Here is a 20,720-nt window from a genome sequence, read left to right on the forward strand (position 1 = left end):
TTACTTTATTGGATGAGAATGAATGAATGAGTTCTTTATTAGATTTTATATGATGTGGTTGTCAGAAGTAGTCAGATAGTGACATTCCTTTGGGCTCACCCACTCTCAGCTTGGGGCACTAGTTTATTTGATTGTATCCTCCCAAATATCTGACGCTGTCACTACCACGAGACAATATCCTGGTATTTTCCTTTATAATTAGTACGTAGCTATTACAGAAGTCCTAACCTAACAGGCTGGACAACAGAGGTGAAACTTTAAATACTCAAAAGCAAAACGTAAGATGACTTAGATGATGAAACTCCGCGAAATTCCTTGATGAGGTACGTCAAAACCTTGCTGTTGCCCATCATTTTATATCACCATAGTAATTAAGGAACCTTTGATCTTTGGGTTGGATCTCAGTGGATAACAAAGTCATGGTGCACACATAATTATACTTATTAATCCTTTAAGCCAGGGGAGGAATGCAGTTCTTTGGCTTCTGTCACTGGTTCTCACTCACGCACATCCTGCACATCTGAACACATGTCAGCATACAATATAGATGTAAAAGCTTAGAGACGTGGATTGTGAAAAACAAATACTTCATATCAACATCAGGAAAAATATCTCTAATAGTTTGTGTATATAGTATATAAAAACACCAAATACATGGGAACATACACTATATTCACAAGCACACAATAATGGTATTGATATTGGTATTGAATGAATATTTAGTGTTTGTAGTTTTGTGTAGCATTTCCTGGGTGTGGGGCTGGGGAAAAATGAATTTGGAATTATACTTTTTCATACACTCACAGTAGGCCACTTGTAGGATGGTCCATCCCTGTTCTCCTTCATCGTGATCACATATGGACTGATGTGGTTTGGGCAAAGCGAGGTCAGGCGTGTTACTTGGCCAGACGCTCACACATTCCTCAAGCAGAGACGTGGACAGTAAGTGGACAAGATGTTGTCGGAGAGAACACGTGTATCTCACACTTCTCTGATTCTTGATTTGTGCCTTTCTTTGTCATTTTTATAGGTTTTTCCTCCCTACACACTGTCTCACACACTCTCTCACGACCTGTCTCCTTCCACCAACTCGATGCCTGTTGGTGCCCATCCAACTGAGATGAAGGGAAGGGACTGAGATAAGCAGTGTCTCTGATTCTTTCTCTGCCTCCCACTTCTATCTTTTATATGTTCTTAATATGGAAAACACTTCAAATGTAGTTCAAATATAATATCAAACCATAGTTTATACAAGAATGTAGAGATCCTCAGTATCTGCCTTACGCAAATGTACGTTAAGCAAATGCAATAAATCCATATCAACCTGTTCCAATCAGTTAGTTTCTATCATTCATCATTGTTCTAAATGCTGCCTTGGCATCGGATCTGAGCTCTGGCAGAACTTTCACACGGGTAAAACTAGAAGCAGTGGGAGTGATATGGATAAAAAGTTAAAGTAAGTACATGACTTCAATGCTGCGCTGTGCAGTGTTTCAATTTGACTTTAGGTTTGCTAATATTTACATAATATGTACATCTGAACAGGCATTTCAGGAAAAAACTATATATATATATATATATATATATATATATATATATATATATATATATAGTAGTTTTTTTCCTGAAATTATATATATAATTAATTGTTCAAGAGTTCAGGAAATATTCAAAGATGATAAGGCAGCAACCTTTATTATCAGGAGGGAGGGATGGGAACAGAAGAGATACCAGTGGACTTAACTCCCTCAGTGTCTTAGTGTCATATCTATGATACAAATACAGTAAATATGATAATTCCTTATTGCTGTGTTTTACTTGGCACTAGATAATCTTTCATAGGAGTAGAAGTATAGTCTTTTTTTATTCCACACAGAGTACAATTCATGACCTTTGCAATCCTGTACTAATACAGGAGAATTTGTATTCTACCATGGCATCCAGAAGTTCTTTAGAAATACAGGTAACAAGTTACAGAAACTTGCGCCATAGCATAAAAAGAAAAAAACCCCATTAGGATTCATTCTAAATGTTCTAACATTGTTCGCTTTGAATGGAGTTCAACAGAACTGAGCACCTCCACCTGATGCAGGTATGCAGAGCTAAGCTGCGCCTTTTTCTGATTAATTCTCAAGAACTGAGGAACTACATTAGTGATGAGTTATTAAAATGACAAGTAATTGAACAAAACAGACCACATGATCTAACCCCTTTGCATCATCACCAAATTCTGAACAGCATCCGCATAATGGATAGCTTTGCCACATGGGTGGGAACAGTTTAAATGCATTTGCCAACAGGGCCCTGGTGAACCTGAGTGAACCGATTCCCTGCCCACAGAGGGTGGATTCAGCAGATTACAGAGACAACTACAATGAACCTGCAGCTCTGAGGCTTGGTACAGGAAGAAGCTTCAGAAATAACCAGTGGATAATACTAAGAATAAAAATATATATATAAATATATATATCATGTTCATGAACCACTGTGATTAGTTAAAGGAAACTGGAAAACCCCTGATACGATCATGGCTGAACCATTTTCTAAATGAAACAAATCCAACAACTGATGATCAATACTTCCTTGTTAGATACTATTTATTTGTTCCCTTAATTGAAATGTTGTACAACCATCCTTGATGTAGTTATTCAGGAACTCACGTTTTTAATAAACACTTAGTTCCTTCTTTGTTCCATATTCATTCCTTAGTAATTACTCACCAATTCTTGGGTACAGTAAAACAAAATGTGACTTAGCAGCAGTACAAGAATATAAATAGATTACGTAGAAAAAAATTTATAAAACTGCTGCTGAAATATTCAATTTATTTCCAAAAATTATTGCCCATCTTTCTTAACCTTTCATTCAAATAGATTCAATACTATTAGGAAAATTTCAGGAATTATTAAATGACTACCGTGCACCAGAGTTTCAACAGAGCCTATAGAAAAATAGAGATACGCTCAGACCTTCAGGGCAATTGCTTTATTATAAACAGAGAGCAGGAGAGACCAAGTCTGCCAGCAAAAGGCTGAGTGAATTCAAAGTAACTGAGTGTAGAGTTACACCTGTTCGCCATCAGTAGACGCGATAAATGAATCTTGTTCCTTGTCATCAAGGGGCCTGCTGAGGAACACAGGTTCTGTTTCATTTACAGTCTGATTCCTCTTTCGCGGCCTAAAAATGTGGCATTTGCAAATAAACCAGGATCAAACCTCCACCAAGTAAATGATCAAGGAAAGAAGTGCGTGGCAACTGAAAATATTTAATTACACATCACTCTCGACTAATCGATGCAAGAGGTGAACCATGACCCGGTGGGTTAAGAAATAATTGAGTTGATTGGCGTCTTTCCATCTGCGACGGATGAAGTGGCGAGCACCTGTGAGGCAGCGGGATAGTGTTAACAGGACAGGCGAGGTGTCAGAGGAGGTGGGGCCGATGCTTCCTCAGGAAACAGTATTTAAATGCACTGTGGGAGTGTGCCGGAGCGTGTAGTCGTTCTGGATTTAACACGAGAGAAGCAGAAGCATCGCTCCAACCGCCGAAAGTACAAGTCGTTTGCAGACAGAAAGGCGTTCAACAACGACGGCAAAAGCTTGAGCCATGTGTGGTAAGGATTCATTTCCTCGAGTTAATTTTTTTTTTTTGCAAGGAATTGAGCGTGTTACGCACGAAAATTGACTTGACGGGCTCCTGCATCTCTCAGTGCTCTAATAGCGATGTTTTGCGTGTTACCCTAGTGATAAAGCGATGGATTTGCAAAGTTATCAGGCCATATAATAGGTCTCATATAGTTGCTACTATCTTGTAAGTATTTAAGTGGTCATTTAAATATTAATTCCGAACCGCAACAGTTGGATAAATGTCTGTTTTCTGATCCGTGTGGATTCCTGAAGCTCTTTACGCACAGCTGCTACGTGTCAGTGTTTTCACTCACGGGGGTAGACAACAAGACGGGGAAGTCATACCAGTTACCGTTTTTAAAAAAAAAAGATCCGAGGGATCGTTACTGTCTTGCGTTCGTGGAGCGTCTCACATACACCCTCCGCAACTACCTAAAGTTGAAAACTTTTGACAGCCTCACATGTCGCACTCTCGAGCAGGCACGTTTACAGCTCAAAGTAAATCTTTAACAGCCCCTTGGCCTCTCCTCCCGTCTTCAAAGAAGAGGCAGTGGTTGTTCTACCGCAGCCTGCCCACCTGGCTGCTCCAACACTGCGCGCAATGTGCGTCCGTCAATGGCCAGCTGTGTGCCTGAGGGAGGAGAGCTGCCCGGAACATTCCTACACACACGCACACACACAGAAGGGGATGGGGGTGGACATATACTTGAACAGGGACAACACACCCAGCAGCCTCATACTGTATTCACAAAGTTATTTGAAATAAATATAAGGATGCATAAGCTTGCGTAACTCATGCAATTAAATATGGTGACATGTCATGTCTGGGGTCTCATTCTGTCTGTTGTGTATTCTTGTCCTTGCAAGCAGATGAAATTAGAAGAAGATCATAAGCAATAAAAGTAATACAGCTGGAGGCAAGTAGTTGACCTCACCGAATAGCCATATCCTTCCTTAATGACTTATTAGAAACCAGAGAGTGAATATTAATGTCAGCTAATAACTGCTGAACACTGTTTGCGACTTTACCTACTTTAAGGATAGATTTATCTGTAAAAAGTATGAAGATACTTATCAAAAAGATTTAAAAAGATGGCACTGTGAGCTTTGCAGTTGTGTAAGCTCTGCCAACAGCGTTGAGCATGTCAGATGATTCAAGTTCTGTTTCTCTTTCTCCCTCACTAAAAGGGATCTTTGCCTACCTGAATTACCAAGTGCCTCGCACCAGAAAGGAGATATTTGAGACGCTGTTGAAGGGACTGCAGAGACTGGAGTACAGAGGGTACGATTCAGCAGGTAAGACACTTGGCTTCACAGAGTTTCCATACGCGCACACACACACACACACACACACACACACACACACACACACACACACACACACACACACCCTGCACAAACATTAATAGTACTCTTTGGCAGCACCTGTGTGTCATGTCCAAAAAAATTAAAATCTAGGCAACATTTCACAGTATTCAAGGCATGAAGAAAAAACAATTAACCAGAGATTTAATGATGAGCAGAATCATTGTAAAGCCCTGAAACACATACATACTGTATATGAATCATGTTTAAAGGTGGGACTCATGCTGGATTGGTACTGTATGGACTCAAGCACACCCTGATCCATTGAACTGCCTCCTTCTGCACATGACTGATGAGATTTAAGTAGAAGGTCCAATCACAACGATATTGAATGAACTGAATGAATTGAATGAACTGTTATATCTGGTATAACCGGTAAAACCAATTACTTGCCAGAGTGAGGTGGTTCTCATGCAGGCACTTTTTTAATCATAAAACCACAGTGGAAGTATCATCACTAATAATAGGGAGAGTAATTAGGAATAAAATATTCCAGCTACCACTACACCTCACGAAGCTACAACGATATCTGACTCACATCTGTAACATTGTTCACACTCGCACACACACAGACACAGACACACACACGGACACACACGGACACACACCCCTTCACACGTACACTTTGTATTTGTTCATCCTATTTGAGCAGGATGAAGCCATACAAATAAGAGGTTCTTTCATAGCTGTTAAATGCCGTGTTCTTCATTCACACACACACACACACACACACACACACACACACACACACACACACACACACACACGACGAGTAACACACTCAGAAACAAATGTATTAAATTACAAGTCACTTTGATCACCTCAAATAACGTACCCATTGGCTTTTTCATAATCACCTTCCAAAATATCCTCTTTTGACTGAAAGCTGAATTTGACCTCTCATCACTAATATATGGAGGACGTTGAATTTGTGACAATTGTGTGCTTAGCGCCTTTCTGTACAACACCATGAAAGTATAAATGTAATTTTTCTGCGCCTGTCTGTCTGCAGGTATTGCTGTGGATGGTCCTAACAAGACGACCACTGACGTCAATGGTAACACAATCTGCTTGATCAAGAAGAAGGGGAAGGTCAAGGCTCTGGATGAGGAGCTATACAGTGGGTCTATGCACATTTCACAACATATTTTTATTACAGATTTTTTTTTTTTTGGAGTTAAGTAGGCTTCAATCATTGTTGATCAGTATTAAAATCTAGATATTATCACCTCGGGATTACAAATTTTGAATAATATTTGATGGTGACTTAGTTTTAGTGGTTGTCCCCCATGCATACCAGCATGAGTAGTCCCCCCCCCCCCTTCCCTGAACATTTCATGCCACATTTTTCTGTCTTTAAATTTCTCGGCAGTCTGCTCATATCAGTAAAAGGATTGGTGTTCTGTTTTCGTTGTTCAGAAAAAGACACACTGGACCTGGATGCGGAGCTGTGCACACACTTTGGCATCGCTCACACTCGTTGGGCCACACACGGAGAGCCGAGTGCTGTCAACAGCCACCCTCATCGCTCTGACAAGGACAACGGTAATCTGCACTAATGTACTTACATGTATGCCGATACTCTTATACTCGCAGTATACAAATGCACTTAACACCCATGCTCAGATGACTATAAATCTATGGTAAGCATACTGTAAGAATCTCAGTATAAATGGCTTCAATGAGACACATTAGCTTCGTTTGATGATCTTTTAAAAAAAAAAAGAAAAAAGTGCAAATTGAGATCAGTCCTGACTCTAGGATTCTCACGTCTTGAATCACTTCATTGTCAACCTATAATAATAGCCTATCCACATGGATGAGCAGCAAAATAAAACGCTGAGATGCTTTACCTGTATTTTACACGCCCTCATAGGTGTGTATTCATAGGTGTGTCAATAATGTACCTTGGCTTTAAACCGAGGTAAGTATCCCCATAAAAGTCCAAAGTGTGAAAGTCCATATCACAAGGAGAAGAATTGTGATAACTCTGTTTATATGATATTATGGTCTATTAGTACATTTAGATTCAGCCTATTACTACTTGGTTGTTGTTATAATAACATACCACTTTGTTTGTTTGTCACACTTTTAGTTATCTTGCTCTGCCACATTATTGTGGTAATTTTACATCCGTGTCATTTGAGTTAATTATAATTCCACTGCTTTGACTACATGCAGTAACTTCCATTGTTGAACATAACATTCTATAAATAGCGACAACCTGTTAGACCTGCCATACCATCTATTTAGCTCATCATTGCTAGGATCGGTTGGGTAGTTATTGCTCTAGTATTAGTCTAGTCCTTGGACAACATATAAATGAGGCTCATTTTTGACCTTAAGCCCCTTGTTCCCATCTTTTCACTCCCACTCCCTTTTTCTCAGAGTTTGTTGTCATCCACAATGGCATCATCACCAACTACAAAGAGCTGAAGAAGTACCTGGTAAGTCATCCTATCATCAGGAATTCCCATTGTAAAAAACAACTGCGTTACAGTCATGTTCCGTGCCATTCTTGGGCCTGCCATTCAGGTTAAAGCTTGTATAACCGTTACAGGCTTGAGTTTCCTCCTGCTCAGTGGCTAGCCGTTCTGGTACTGTCTCTTTTAGAAGTCATACCAAACCTAAAGTGAGTCAGAAAGACTATATAATGTGACAATGTATGTCATGTTGTTCTTTTTAACCCGGTGTTCAAGGTTGACCAAAAATACCAACCACAGGTTAGACAAATGTAAATTTAACTTAGCTGCACCATTTGTTGGTGCCTGTGATTACATGTGCAGCATTCCCACTGCACAGTAACCACTGCAAGCAAAGGACTTAACTGTAGATGTAAAGAAAACACTACATTACATTAACACGTTATATCATCCATAGGGACTAGAATCAAGTAATTTATGAGTTTGATTTTTTTTTTTTTTTTAATGGCACCAGCTGTCATCAACTAACAATGTTTCAAACGTCATTTGTTGGCACATTATGCTTGGACAAAATTTTCGTTCTATGAATTTGTTTTTGACTGGAATATAGTTACTATTAACTCTCATGTTATCGCTCTGCGCAAAGCATGGATTAAAAACTCGAGAAAGGAATTCTGCTTAGTAGTAGGGAACATATTTTTGCAGATGGAGGGAGAAAATCAGATTCTTAAAAGCTGAAATAAACCGCTTTGTTAAAATAGCTCAACTTTGGGCTGATGAAACCAGTGGAGTCTGTTCAAACTAGATTGTTGCACATAACATATTTAGTGTGAAATTAATTAATCGACCCATGCAACTTTAGTGTGTAACATCATCACTTTAGCCAAAGGAGTATTGAAGATCTTACCTTGTCTATTGAGGATATTTTCATCTAATTAAGCAGGTAGTTTGTTACACCCAACAATGAAATGAGACATAATGGATGCTTAGCACAAATTTTCTTAGTTTGAACATAATTTTAATTTCCTAATGTCCTGCAGAAAATTATGGTTTTCAGACAGTACATCCTCAGTGTGTTTATGTATACATTAATATAAACTGTATCTCTTATCCTTCTCAGATCACCAAAGGATATGAGTTTGAGTCAGAGACGGACACGGAAGTGATCCCGAAATTGATCAAATACATTTACGACAACCGAGAGAGTGACAGCATCTCCTTCTCCACGCTGGTCGAGAGAGTCATTCAGCAGCTGGTGGGTAGCTCACACATAGCAACAACACACACATACCAACTTTATGGCAGAACAGGTGGGTGTTGGGCGACTAATCTTCCTTTTCCAGCAAGACTATAAGATATTGGGTCTTAAACTCTACTTTTTCCTTCTGTCAGTAGGACACAACACAGTTTTTTGGCTTCAGCTCTATTTATGGAGATGGAAACTTGTATAACCAGCTTCCTGGTAACTCTGAAGGGTAGCATCATGTAGCTTAGGGTCATTGTCCGTTTATACACACACATATACATTCATTTGCTCATTCTAAGCAGTGCAAAACTATTTAAATTTCCTGTCCTTTAAAGCACAGTTCACCATCACATAAAAACAGTCCCCGTGGCAACCGCCCCAACAGCATCATAAGTGACATCATCACTCGTAGGAACCAATTTTTTTCCGGTGAGATGGAGTGAGCCTCTGTTTTCCATTTTGTGACTTTCATGCTCCAGAGCTTCACACATCTCAGCTGGGGTGAGTTTTCTCTCGTCAGAAGAACAGAGGAGGCAAAAGCAGCCATTTTGGATTTGGAGTAATTGGAACCAGATAGTTAGACCGACTAACAGCCTCACGACCATGACGCCCTCCCCTCGCCTCCCTGCCTATGCTCAACACCGCACACACAAACACACACCCAGTTCTGCTTCTAGTACCCAACACAGGCGTCACTGCAGTCTGTGCTTTCGAAATACAGCTGATGTTATACAATAGAAGTCTTATTTCTCTTAACACTCCCCCATCCCGTACCCCACTGCTTCCCCACACTCGTCCACACCCCCACCACAACTACCAAACCCCACAGGGCCAAAAGAGACATTTGCTTTTGTTCAGAAAATGTTTCTCTGAAAGGTCACACACACTCTCTAGGAACACACGGGCAACTTTACTTTTACATTTAAATTTTCATATTTTGAATTGTTTTCCACCTCTTCCCTAAGAGCCTTGTTTAACCGTGGTGTATTTTCACTCATTCATCACGCTAATGTAAACTCTTTGTTTCCTCTGCTTCTCTCAGGAGGGAGCCTTCGCGCTGGTGTTCAAAAGCCGTCATTTCCCTGAAGAGGCTGTGTCTACCAGGTTAAAACAAACACACATACACACACACACACACACGCACACACTGGCATTTCACTTCATATTATGGTCCAGTATCTGATCTAAGACTCACTGGAGATGACTCATCCGTTTTATAACCACTATGAAGCAATACCAAATATAATTTGCGTTGATTCACTCATTATAGCTTATCTTAGCATACATCCATTGCATGCAACATGGTATGACTCTGGAACATGCTTTGCTTACAATAATGAGTATTTGTGCTGTTTTTCATGTGTGTGTGCGGATGTGTGTAAATTCCTGTCCAACTGAATGTGTCAGTTCTATCTGCATCATAAGACCCAGGCAAAGCAACAACCAGAGCAGAGGTTGAATTCAGGCTCCTTCTCTCCCTCCTGGGCCTCTAGCCTCTGGGCTGCCGGCCCTACACCTCCTTCTCTGTGACTCATTAACGGAGAGACTAGAGAGTTTCCTGTTTCGGCTCTCGAACATGCAGCTGCCAGCAAGACTCCTGGTTAATCACTTCTCATCATTTTATTTGACTTTATACCTTTCCTGGTTCAGTGAGCTGTTATGAATCAGGGAGAAGGGAGACTGCTGGAGCATGGGAGTGAGAGAATAAGAGAGAGAAAAAGGAGGAGGGCAGATGAACAACAAAATGAAGACAGATAAGGAGGTGTGGTTATGCCAACAGGTAGCCTGGCAGTGCCAGTTTTGGAGAGACTGCTTCTTGGCACACCTTCTGCTAAGGTCATGAAACTTTGGAATATCACTTGTTTATTGTGTGCTTGTAGTTTCTAAAGAAAAGATTTTGATATCAGTATTGCACAGCTTTGGCCAAACTCAGTGTAGTTTTGTGGTTAATATGTTGAATAGTCAGCATTGTTGTTCAGGATGGAGAGATGGAGGAATGTTTGTAATTATCTGGTGACGTTTGTGAGCACCCACCCTTTATCGTCAAGGTTCAGCCTCCCGGCAGGACTTCTACTCTCTTCGTCTCTGCTACTTTTACTTTTACTATCTCTCATTCTATTGTTCTTCCTTTCCTCTTCTTTCCAACACCTGGTCTTTCTCTTACTTACTCTTATTTTTCTTTCATTTCTTCTTCTCGGCTCTACCTCCCTCAGGGTAAATATTGTATCGGATAGCAACCACATGTTTCTGTTTGCAAGCCTGCATTTTTAAGCCCCACACCCCTTAAAACAACCAGCAGTCTTACATCAGTGTAGCCGTGCCCCAGACAAATGCTAACCAGAGAGTAAGCAGGGATCCAGACAGAGAAAGACAAGAAATAAGGAGGGGCCTTTGTCTTCTCAAGTGTCAGTGTCATAATCATTTATTTTGTTAGGCTATACTGTTGGCGCTGTGGTCACAGGATGAGTGTGTAAAGGTTTCATCTATTTTAAGGTTAGTCTCCTCACATCCTCCTCCGCAACCTGTCAAATCTACATGTGGTCGCAACTTCACAGCCAATGGGAGAAGCCCAAATGGAAACAGTAGCCAATGAGGAAGCGGTGAATTGATCCAGGAACTGTGAGCAAATCTTAGAGGGTTGTAGATGAATGGAGGATCAGTTTACCTGTCTAGTGTTCAAGACTAAAAAGTTTAGAAGAGATTTGGAGTAAGTGACAGGATGTCTGAGCCCCTGTCTGTACAGGGACAAACTCAACAGGATTAAGTACAAAATTGTGTAAAATTAACTTGACAAAGATTGAATTTGAGGTCGTAAAGGAGGATCATAAAGAGTGCTTGGAGTGTTCTGTTTGGAATATATTATAATAGGATAGGATGTCAGGTTGTCTCAACACCCATATTTTCACAAAGCATCTCATGACAGTGTGTGTCTGACATTGTTGTGCGTCTACGAAACCTAATCCTCCCCTTTCTCCCACCTTTCCCATATTTCCTCTCCCTCTCCCACCTTCCGTCCCTTCCTCTCTACCTGCTTCATTCTTGTCCCGGCAGGAGAGGAAGCCCATTGCTCATTGGTGTGCGAAGCGAGCATGAGCTGTCGACCGAAAACATCCCCATCCACTACCACGGTGGTGAGCTCTGTTCCTCTTTCTGTCTGCCATTATCCCCGTACACTACACCCTAAATCTATGCCTACATTCAGGCTCACACACAGACATACTGTAGGTACACACGGCATACAGGAAGCTTGGATAAATTAACTAGATGCAAGATTTAGACACCTAAGTATTCATAATTTATTATCATATTAAATTTGAAAGCATATTAAATAATCTAAAATAATCTTGTTCCTGCTGATAATCATCTAACAGTATAAGTGTCTCTGAGCTGTATAAAGATACCCCAAATATCGTGGTTTTATTGATGAGTTTGCAACTAAGGGAACTTTGACATAATGAGCTCTCAGTCCCAAAGCCATTCATTCCTAATAAAGTTTTAAATCAAGTAAATGGGTTATAAATGCATACTTAAATTTTTTTTTAAAGACGAAAAATTTTCCTAAAAACAGCCAGGGACTGTAGGTTTTAGCAAACTGAAACAGGATTAAATATTTGTTGGGGAGTATTTTCAGCCATTGATATGGTTCTCTCAGCCGCAGGATAGTGTATGTGGGATTGACTGTAAATAAACTACAGTGCCTGTGTAAAAGTGTTGCTTATTGATGTGTTTTTTTTTTCCTCACAGAGGAATGAGCTGTATCAGGCTTTGGCTACACGGAAATACTCCTTTAGGATCAAATCATTGTTGGTTTTGATCTTTTCGTGGAAATTTTTTTGCAGTAAGAAAAGTATACTACCAGATTTATCCTTTTAACGAGTTATTTACCACGTGTGCAAACGGTTGAGTTCACATATAAGCACACCTTGTAACACTTATTCAGCAAGACATTCAGAAAGTTAAAAACCTCCATTTTGCACGGCCATACTTCATCATACCTACTAAAATGATCAGAGGACTCACACACTTAACCTTATACAGTGCAATAGCTTGAAACATGTCTCCTATCAAGGGAGCATTTTCTCCTCACTTTCTCGTCAGATTACAGTGCAATGTTGCTCTAACTATTAATTTTCTCAGTTATACTGAAACAAATCCACACTGGCTCTTTCACAATTATTCTCTTGGCTAACTGTGGAAGTAACACGAGATATTTTGTGGCTCTGTTATTTATTGTGCAATAATTCTTTTCAAAAACTTTCTTAGAAAGCCATTTTTCCTTAGGTGTTGCCAAGGACTTCTTTGTGTAGTTTTAAAGGGCAGTGGTCTTGTGGAAATTCAAAAATTCCTGAAAAGAATGTTCCCAAAAGAAGGTTCCCAATCCCAGAATTCCCAGTGGGAAAAAGAGTTTGAGAGGGAGAGTCTTTTTAATTGTTTAAAATACTCCTGTTACAATGAAATAAAGTGTCATCATGATTAGTTATTAGTTGTTAGCCAAAACCTGCCTTTTGCTTCTTTGTTTCTACTGTGTCTTTACTGTGTTATCAAGTTACTGAAAATGGTTGCTAAGTGCTCCAGTACAAAGTCCAAGGCAGATTTAGATTATTGTAGGCCAAGAGGGAACCATACTGAGATGTGTCGTTTTAATGTCAGAAAAAAGTCCTTTCAATTCTCTTTGCCATCTCTTTTCCTAACATTTTACATAGTGATAAAATATCTATTATCACACATCCTATTTGTTGTTTAAACAATACATAAACACCATATCAAAACTATCAAATAAGACCATGGTTGGTTCTGTGTCATGCCAGAGAAGAGACTTCACAGCAGCTGAGATCTTTCCATTTTCTTGCCTCTTCAAGAAAGCCTCAAATCTTTAGACTTGTTTGCACCGATGTATAACAGTATTGCTGTGAGGTAATCTGGCAGATTTCCTCTCAAATTTGATTTTAAATCAACTATGTGTACAATTTGAAATTGCACAAATGGTAGCATCGAGAAAGGCACTTTGTCAGAAATGTACGCTGCTGACAATAACAAACAAATTCAGCAAAAAAATAAAGAATTAAACAAATAAATAAAATAAAACTTAAATCGGCTATAAATATCGCAGGCTGATGAGAAGTAGGTAGTAGCCAATCACCTCAGTTTTATTTCTTGTCCATTTGTTAATATAAAGCCTTTTGGGTGTTTATTCATGATCTGTTATAAATATTCTATTTTGGTTGAATGTTCCATATAAAAAGTTGTCTGATTTCTAATATCAAATCAGAGTTTCACAAGATAACAAGCCGCTTTCCACAGTCGGGACGTGACAACATTTTGATGTTGAGAGGAAGAATTCAAGTGATGAACACATCTTGATTGTTTTAGTCACTCAAAGTCACTGTGTGACCTCTGACCCTTGACCTCTGGCTTTTGACCCTGTAGGTCACATAAAGGAGGGAGTCCAGGAGAAGAACAGCCATAACCGCCCTAACCCCGCCGATGCCATCGGCTCTGTGGGGGATGGCAGGGCTGTGGAGTATTACTTTGCCTCTGACGCCAGGTGAGAAACCATTTGTCTGTGTGTTTTGTTGTAATTCTAATATGGGAGCATATCATTGAATTCTTATTTGTCATTTTATTAAAGTCACCAACCTCTTCTCTCCCTCTTGCTACCACATCTTTCAAAAACGAATCAACAAAAATAAGTTTTGCACCATTTACAAACATCAAACAAGTGCACATCATCATTAGTTCATCACACATGTATCCGTCTTCTCTCTCTACCCACAGTGCCATCATTGAGCACACCAACAAGGTGTTGTACCTGGAGGACGATGACATCGCAGTGGTGACTGGAGGGAAACTCTCCATCCACAGGATGAACCGGCAGGCTGGAGAGGACCCCGTCAGGGCAATCCAGACCCTGCAGATGGAGCTGCAACAGATCATGAAAGGTCAGATAATCATCAAAAAGACAATTTTGGTATCTGTTGGATGTGAGGACAATTCATTGCTTTTAATTTTGTTTAGTTTACACAAGCAGTTTATCGGCTTATTAAAACATATATGAGATCAGATGTTATAAAGAGCACTAAGTCTCTATGCTTTCTCTATGTTTGCCCACCCTCTGCTGGCTGAATAAGTGAAAACATAATGCTACTGTTTATTTTTCAGCCTCTTTTAGTTTAACAGATTGTCTGATGTACATACATGCTCCTCCGTTTGCAGGTAACTTTGATGCCTTCATGCAGAAGGAGATCTTTGAGCAGCCGGAGTCAGTAGTCAACACTATGAGAGGCCGGATTTGCTTTGATTCCAACACAGGTGACCAGTGATCTTATAAACAGTCCTACCTTCAAAGTTTAAACATTTGTTGGGGCACATGAGCAGGTCCCTGATCCCTTGAATCAATATTAACAGAGACTAATTCAGGCTATGCACACAGGATCTGCAGTTTCTTGATTGTCTGTCTTACCACAGTCTGTTTGAACCTGGCGTTTTGAAAGACAAGTGCAATCAGATACTAAAACATTTACTTACACTTTACTGGAGCACCACATTCTGTCACCCATATCTTTATACTGTAGGCGCCTGAGGTACTTCCTCAATATTTGCTACCTGTTAATTGTATACATTCAAGATAACATCGCTCTCCTTAGGTAAATTTATTTTAAATGTGTGCAGTAGCTATGAATGATGACTATCATGTATTTAATCAACATGCATTAAATTAACAGTTTAGTGGTTTAACTAATGTAACTGTCTTACGTTTTGTATTCTCAGTGACACTCGGTGGGCTGAAGGACCACCTGAAAGAAATCAAACGTTGCAGAAGGCTAATTATGATTGGCTGTGGCACTAGCTTCCATGCTGCAGTGGCTGTGAGTAGAGCTGAGGAAGAATTAGGATTAGAATGATGATGATCATTTGGTGACAATAATGATGAGTAAAAGTTTAATTAACATTTAATTACCCTTTGTATTGAAAGTGGTGATGATGATGATTGTGTTTACCCAATCTTTAGACCAGACAGATCCTTGAGGAGCTGACAGAGCTGCCTGTCATGGTGGAGCTGGCAAGCGACTTCCTGGACCGCAACACCCCCGTTTACAGAGATGACGTTTGCTTCTACATCAGCCAGTCAGGTGAGAAATAACACACAAAATCCAGAATACCTGCTGTTACAGACAATTTTGACCATGAAACTGGATTTAAAGAAAAACGTGCTTCACACTGTCAGTTTTTGGGTGAAACATGAGGACAACATCATCCTGTTTTGAATTTTTCATCCCGCAGTGGCCTCATCGTGCTGTAATTCTGCATCATAAGCATATCTTTTCATTGCTTTTGCTCCCTCAGGAGAGACAGCAGACACCTTGATGGCACTGCGCTACTGTAAGGACCATGGTGCTCTGACAGTTGGTATAACCAACACTGTGGGCAGCTCCATTTGTAGAGAAACTGACTGCGGAGTCCACATCAATGCTGGGCCTGAGATAGGAGTGGCTAGCACAAAGGTACAGTTTATAGATCTACGTCTAATAGGTTTAAAAAGACTCTTTTCAGAATCTGGCAAAAGCAATATGCAAAATAGACACGTTTTTTTTTAATAAGCTGTATTGTTGTATTAACACAACTTTGCATTCAATTTGATGATATTTTCCTTGTTAAAGGCTGCATGACAACACAGAACTGGCATACTGTTCAGCACGGCTTATATGTTTCTGTCTCTTGTGTGTGTGACCCAGGCCTACACTAGTCAGTTTGTGGCCCTGATCATGTTTGGCCTGATGATGAGTGAGGACAGGCTCTCCCTACAGAAGAGAAGACTGGAGATCATCAGCGGCCTAAGGGTGCTGCCTGGTTCGTGCTCTAACAAACACAAATACATCAAAAACACAAAATGGTCCCAGACTGAGCACATAAAAGTAGACCCACATTAACCGAATACCACATCATCTGTGTTATACCTGTACTCCTATACTTCCACCATACGACCTCACCTCAAGTCATTCTTCTTCTAATCTCCTAGAGCTGATAAGGAAAGTGTTGTCTCTGGATGAGAAGATCAAGACCATTGCCAATGAACTATATCAGCAAAGGTCCCTTCTGGTCATGGGCCGAGGTTTCAACTATGCGACCTGCCTAGAGGGGGCGCTTGTGAGTTGAGAGTGCCACAGTCATCTGTCAAAAAACTGCAATTCACTCTCCTGGTACATAAAACATGAAGGCAGAGTAAAAACATTTCATTCTTTTTATTCCCATGCAGAAAATCAAGGAGATCACATACATGCACTCAGAGGGCATCCTGGCCGGGGAGCTGAAGCACGGTCCCCTGGCACTCATAGACAAAAACATGCCAGTCATCATGATCATCATGAGAGACGCCTGTTACTCTAAGTGCCAGAATGCTCTGCAGCAAGTCACTGCCAGATCGGTAGGTCCTGGAAAAACACATTTTAATTAATGTGTTTAATTTAATTAATTTAAACTGCACATTTACACAAACCTTACATTTGGGGGGCAGGAGTAGACTAAACTCACATTTTGTAGGTCATGAAGGTGTGACAATCAGTCACAAGAAGCACAAAGAGCATAGAGCCCCATCATTATTTCAGTAATCCTCTTAATATAGAATGATCATGTAATGAATGGGAAATGAATTTAATAAGAGGCACACTGCACACACACACGGACGGACAAACACACGCCGCACAGTATTTTCACAGTCAGGTCACGAGCAACTAATAGCCTTCATAAATGATGACATTAAATTGCCTGACTAATGTGAATGTTCTTGCCATCAGGGTCGGCCCATCATCTTGTGTTGCCAGGACGACCCTGAGGTGACTAAGAATGCCTACCAGACCATCGAGCTGCCACATACTGTGGACTGTCTGCAGGGCATCCTCAGTGTCATCCCCCTGCAGCTCCTGTCGTTCCACTTGGCCGTCCTGCGAGGATATGACGTAAGTAGTCGACATAGTTTTCACTCAATCCATCCATATAAATTCTCAATGTATATGAAATACAGAGTCTTTTTAACTTCAGGTACATTTGCTTTAACATTTGTATTAAGTAATGAAGTAGGCGAGTGCTATTTATCTACCAAAAAATCAATGAGATGTGTGGCTGGGAGACTTTTTGAATATTGATCTGAGCCCCCAGAAATAGGGAAGATCATACAAACATTTAAATATTAGGTCATTATCTTTTTATCTAGTTTTATCAAGATGAAATCCTAAATATTGAGATATGGTGCCTCATAACTCTCATGTCTTAATGGTACAAATGTCATTGATTCCATTTTATTTAAAACACAAAATAACTAGTTGACTTACTGTATTATCCTGAATTAAACTATATATCATGTGATCTTCATCAGGTCAGTGCATGATATACACACAGATATGTGATACACTTATCAACATAAAGATTACACTACGATAGTTATAGCAATATTGATTGTGTCCACATTAACCACACCCAACACTAAGGCAAAACTGATTTAAGCAATTAAAACATCTTATGCTGATATAAGTTTCTATTCAGTTCCATCATAGTTTGCATATTAATATTGCTGCGTATTATTTTTAAAGCCATGGTAAGTTGGAAGTCCAGATACATGCATTGATTATAACATGTTTCTACCTGATGTATCACTGGGCAGTACAACATAAAATTTATATACGTGGGTTTTTAAATTGAACAATAATTATGAATATCGAAGTATTATTTCAACATTTCAGTGGAATTTGATTTACATGCAGCACAGGACACAGGGAGACTATTTATTGCCTGCAGTTGATTAAATATTAACATACTGTAGAATGATATGGTAAGACCAGCTTACCATACTGCACTAGCTAAAGCCATCTGTGTATTTGTATGCGTGTGTGCAGTATGTTTCACCTTTCACAGCGGCTTCCGCATCACTTGTGGATTTTGTTTTGTGTGAAATATTCATGGCCCGGTTATGCATATTGTTAACCTCATGTTTTCCCCTATCCCTTAAAAGACATCTCTCCCCCCAATTTGGACAGCCACCATGTTTTTACACACACAGTTATGGCATGTGTAATCTCCTTCCACCAATGAATTTTCTTATCATAAGGATAGGGATTGGTCAGTGACTCAGGCATTAATGCATTGTAGTTTTTCTTTTTACATCAACATGAGAGCTATTTGGTCCTGCTTCTCTAGGACCGTTTCTCTAGCCACCCTTTCTTAGACTGTAAATGTGCACTTGTTTTAGTGTGAAAGGGAAGCGTATGTTCCCTGATTAAAATACAAGTGCACTTAATGTGATGCAACATTTATACTCAAATCCATATTATGGCATGTCTCTGCCGGAGTGCCATTGTTATACCTCCCACCCTAATACAATGTGGTGTGTTAAACATTTTCAATACAGCCACAGTCACTGATCACATGTCATTTGCTATAACAAACTGCTTTCTCTTGTTGCAGGTTGACTGTCCCAGAAACTTGGCCAAGTCTGTGACTGTGGAGTAGATACAGCTCACAAGGCGCAATATAGGAGAGAGGAAGCTCATAGATTTACAGTGCAATTGTGCAATTGAACGTTCAGTATGTTTGTGCGTGCAGATGTGTGTGTGTGATTGTGGTTGTGGATTGGGGTGAAGTACAGGCTGTTTTTGTGTGTGTGGGCATGAGGGTGTGAATGAGAGAGTGAATGTGAGAGATGAAAGAGGGTGAGGGTATATGGTACAATGCCTTTTTTTTTTTTTTTTTTTTTTTAAAAAAAGAGAAATGTGAAGTCTGACCAATACACTGCTGAGGAAGTGCCATTGAGGCCATGCGGAACAATCTACAACATTCAAAAATCCAAAGCAACATGCTGTGCCTTTTTCTAATCTCAAATTGAGCCAAAAACACATACAGAAGGCTTAGCAGAAAAGCATCGATATGGTATATTGAAGTGTTTACTGTTGTGCAATATTGGAACCAAATGTGCATTATGAATGTACATTGTCGTGAATGAGTTGGTACATTCTCTTCCTGTTTAATGAATTTCTTACATCCATTGCTAACTTAACTATTTGTTACACAATGGGAAATGCAGGAATTACATTGTTTTATTCCAGAGAGTTCTCTGAGTTATAAAAATCTCATTTATATATTTCGTTGCACAATCGTGCAAATAACTGCCTGGTGGGCTATTAACCCATGACTTCAATATTTTTTTGCAGAAGGTACCAAAATAAGTTTCTCCATCTAACTGTCACATTATTACTTGATTGTTTTTACATATTTCTGCTTCATTTTTATTATTTCATTTTAATTTAAAATATATTGAATGTTTACTATGTTTTAAAAAATTGCAGTTTCCAGAGTCAGTTCATGGTAGAACATGAACCTTAGTTATTCCTGTCATAGGGGGGAGCATTTCCATAGGTATACATGAGAATTATTTAAAAAGCAGTCAGGTAGCAAAAAATGATATACCGTGATTTTTAATAATACTTTTGTTATGACAGCCATTTGTAGGGGTTTATAGTAATTACAACATTCTGTATTTATCAGATTTTTATTTTATAGGGGCTAAAGAGAGGAATTGATTTAAATATCTGTAATTATGATTGTATTATATACTGTATGTTTTATAGACATAAACAGGCGCTATCATCAATAAATAGATAAAGCATTCTATTCAAAGTGTGCCATTATCCTTTCCTAATTTCTCCTCACTGCCAGCGTTTGTTGTAGTAAGGAATATCAGATTTTGGTCTATTAAACCTATTACCACCGGTTTATTGGGATATTTAAAAAAATGTTTTTGTGTTGTCTCATGTATGTTAAACAATATCACAGACAGAAATGGAGAGCCAGTTAACAATATTTAAAATCCACAATAGAATAAACGCTATTTAGGCTTGATTATCCCCCAAGACCTTATCTTTTGGAACTACTATGTTTGCTGGATAGTTTGGCAAATCAGTATGCCATAATTCTGCATTGTATACAGTCGTGGAACAACTGTAAGTGCTTTTATGTAAATACAGCACACTTTTGAAGTACTTGTGCTTTACGTGGGGAGGACTTCCAGCTGCT

At 39.5% G+C, this 20,720-nt stretch overlaps 1 protein-coding gene across 1 annotated transcript; it reads left to right on the forward strand.

The window, feature by feature from the left end:
• Window positions 1–3,496: 3,496 nt before the first annotated feature.
• Window positions 3,497–19,385, forward strand: gfpt2 (glutamine-fructose-6-phosphate transaminase 2). Its single transcript, XM_040120151.1, has 19 exons — window positions 3,497–3,613; window positions 4,815–4,922; window positions 6,004–6,111; window positions 6,411–6,536; window positions 7,380–7,438; window positions 8,535–8,669; window positions 9,703–9,764; window positions 11,712–11,791; window positions 14,088–14,205; window positions 14,436–14,599; window positions 14,874–14,969; window positions 15,429–15,526; window positions 15,670–15,790; window positions 16,005–16,162; window positions 16,394–16,508; window positions 16,678–16,805; window positions 16,915–17,082; window positions 17,453–17,614; window positions 19,116–19,385. The coding sequence occupies exons 1-19, from the start codon at window positions 3,607–3,609 to the stop codon at window positions 19,158–19,160; spliced, it is 2,058 nt and encodes a 685-aa protein (XP_039976085.1). The 5' UTR covers window positions 3,497–3,606; the 3' UTR covers window positions 19,161–19,385.
• The last annotated feature ends 1,335 nt before the right edge of the window (window positions 19,386–20,720 follow it).

The sequence above is a fragment of the Xiphias gladius genome, chromosome 23 (genome assembly GCF_016859285.1).
Source record: "Xiphias gladius isolate SHS-SW01 ecotype Sanya breed wild chromosome 23, ASM1685928v1, whole genome shotgun sequence".
Taxonomy (NCBI): Eukaryota; Metazoa; Chordata; class Actinopteri; order Istiophoriformes; family Xiphiidae; genus Xiphias; species Xiphias gladius.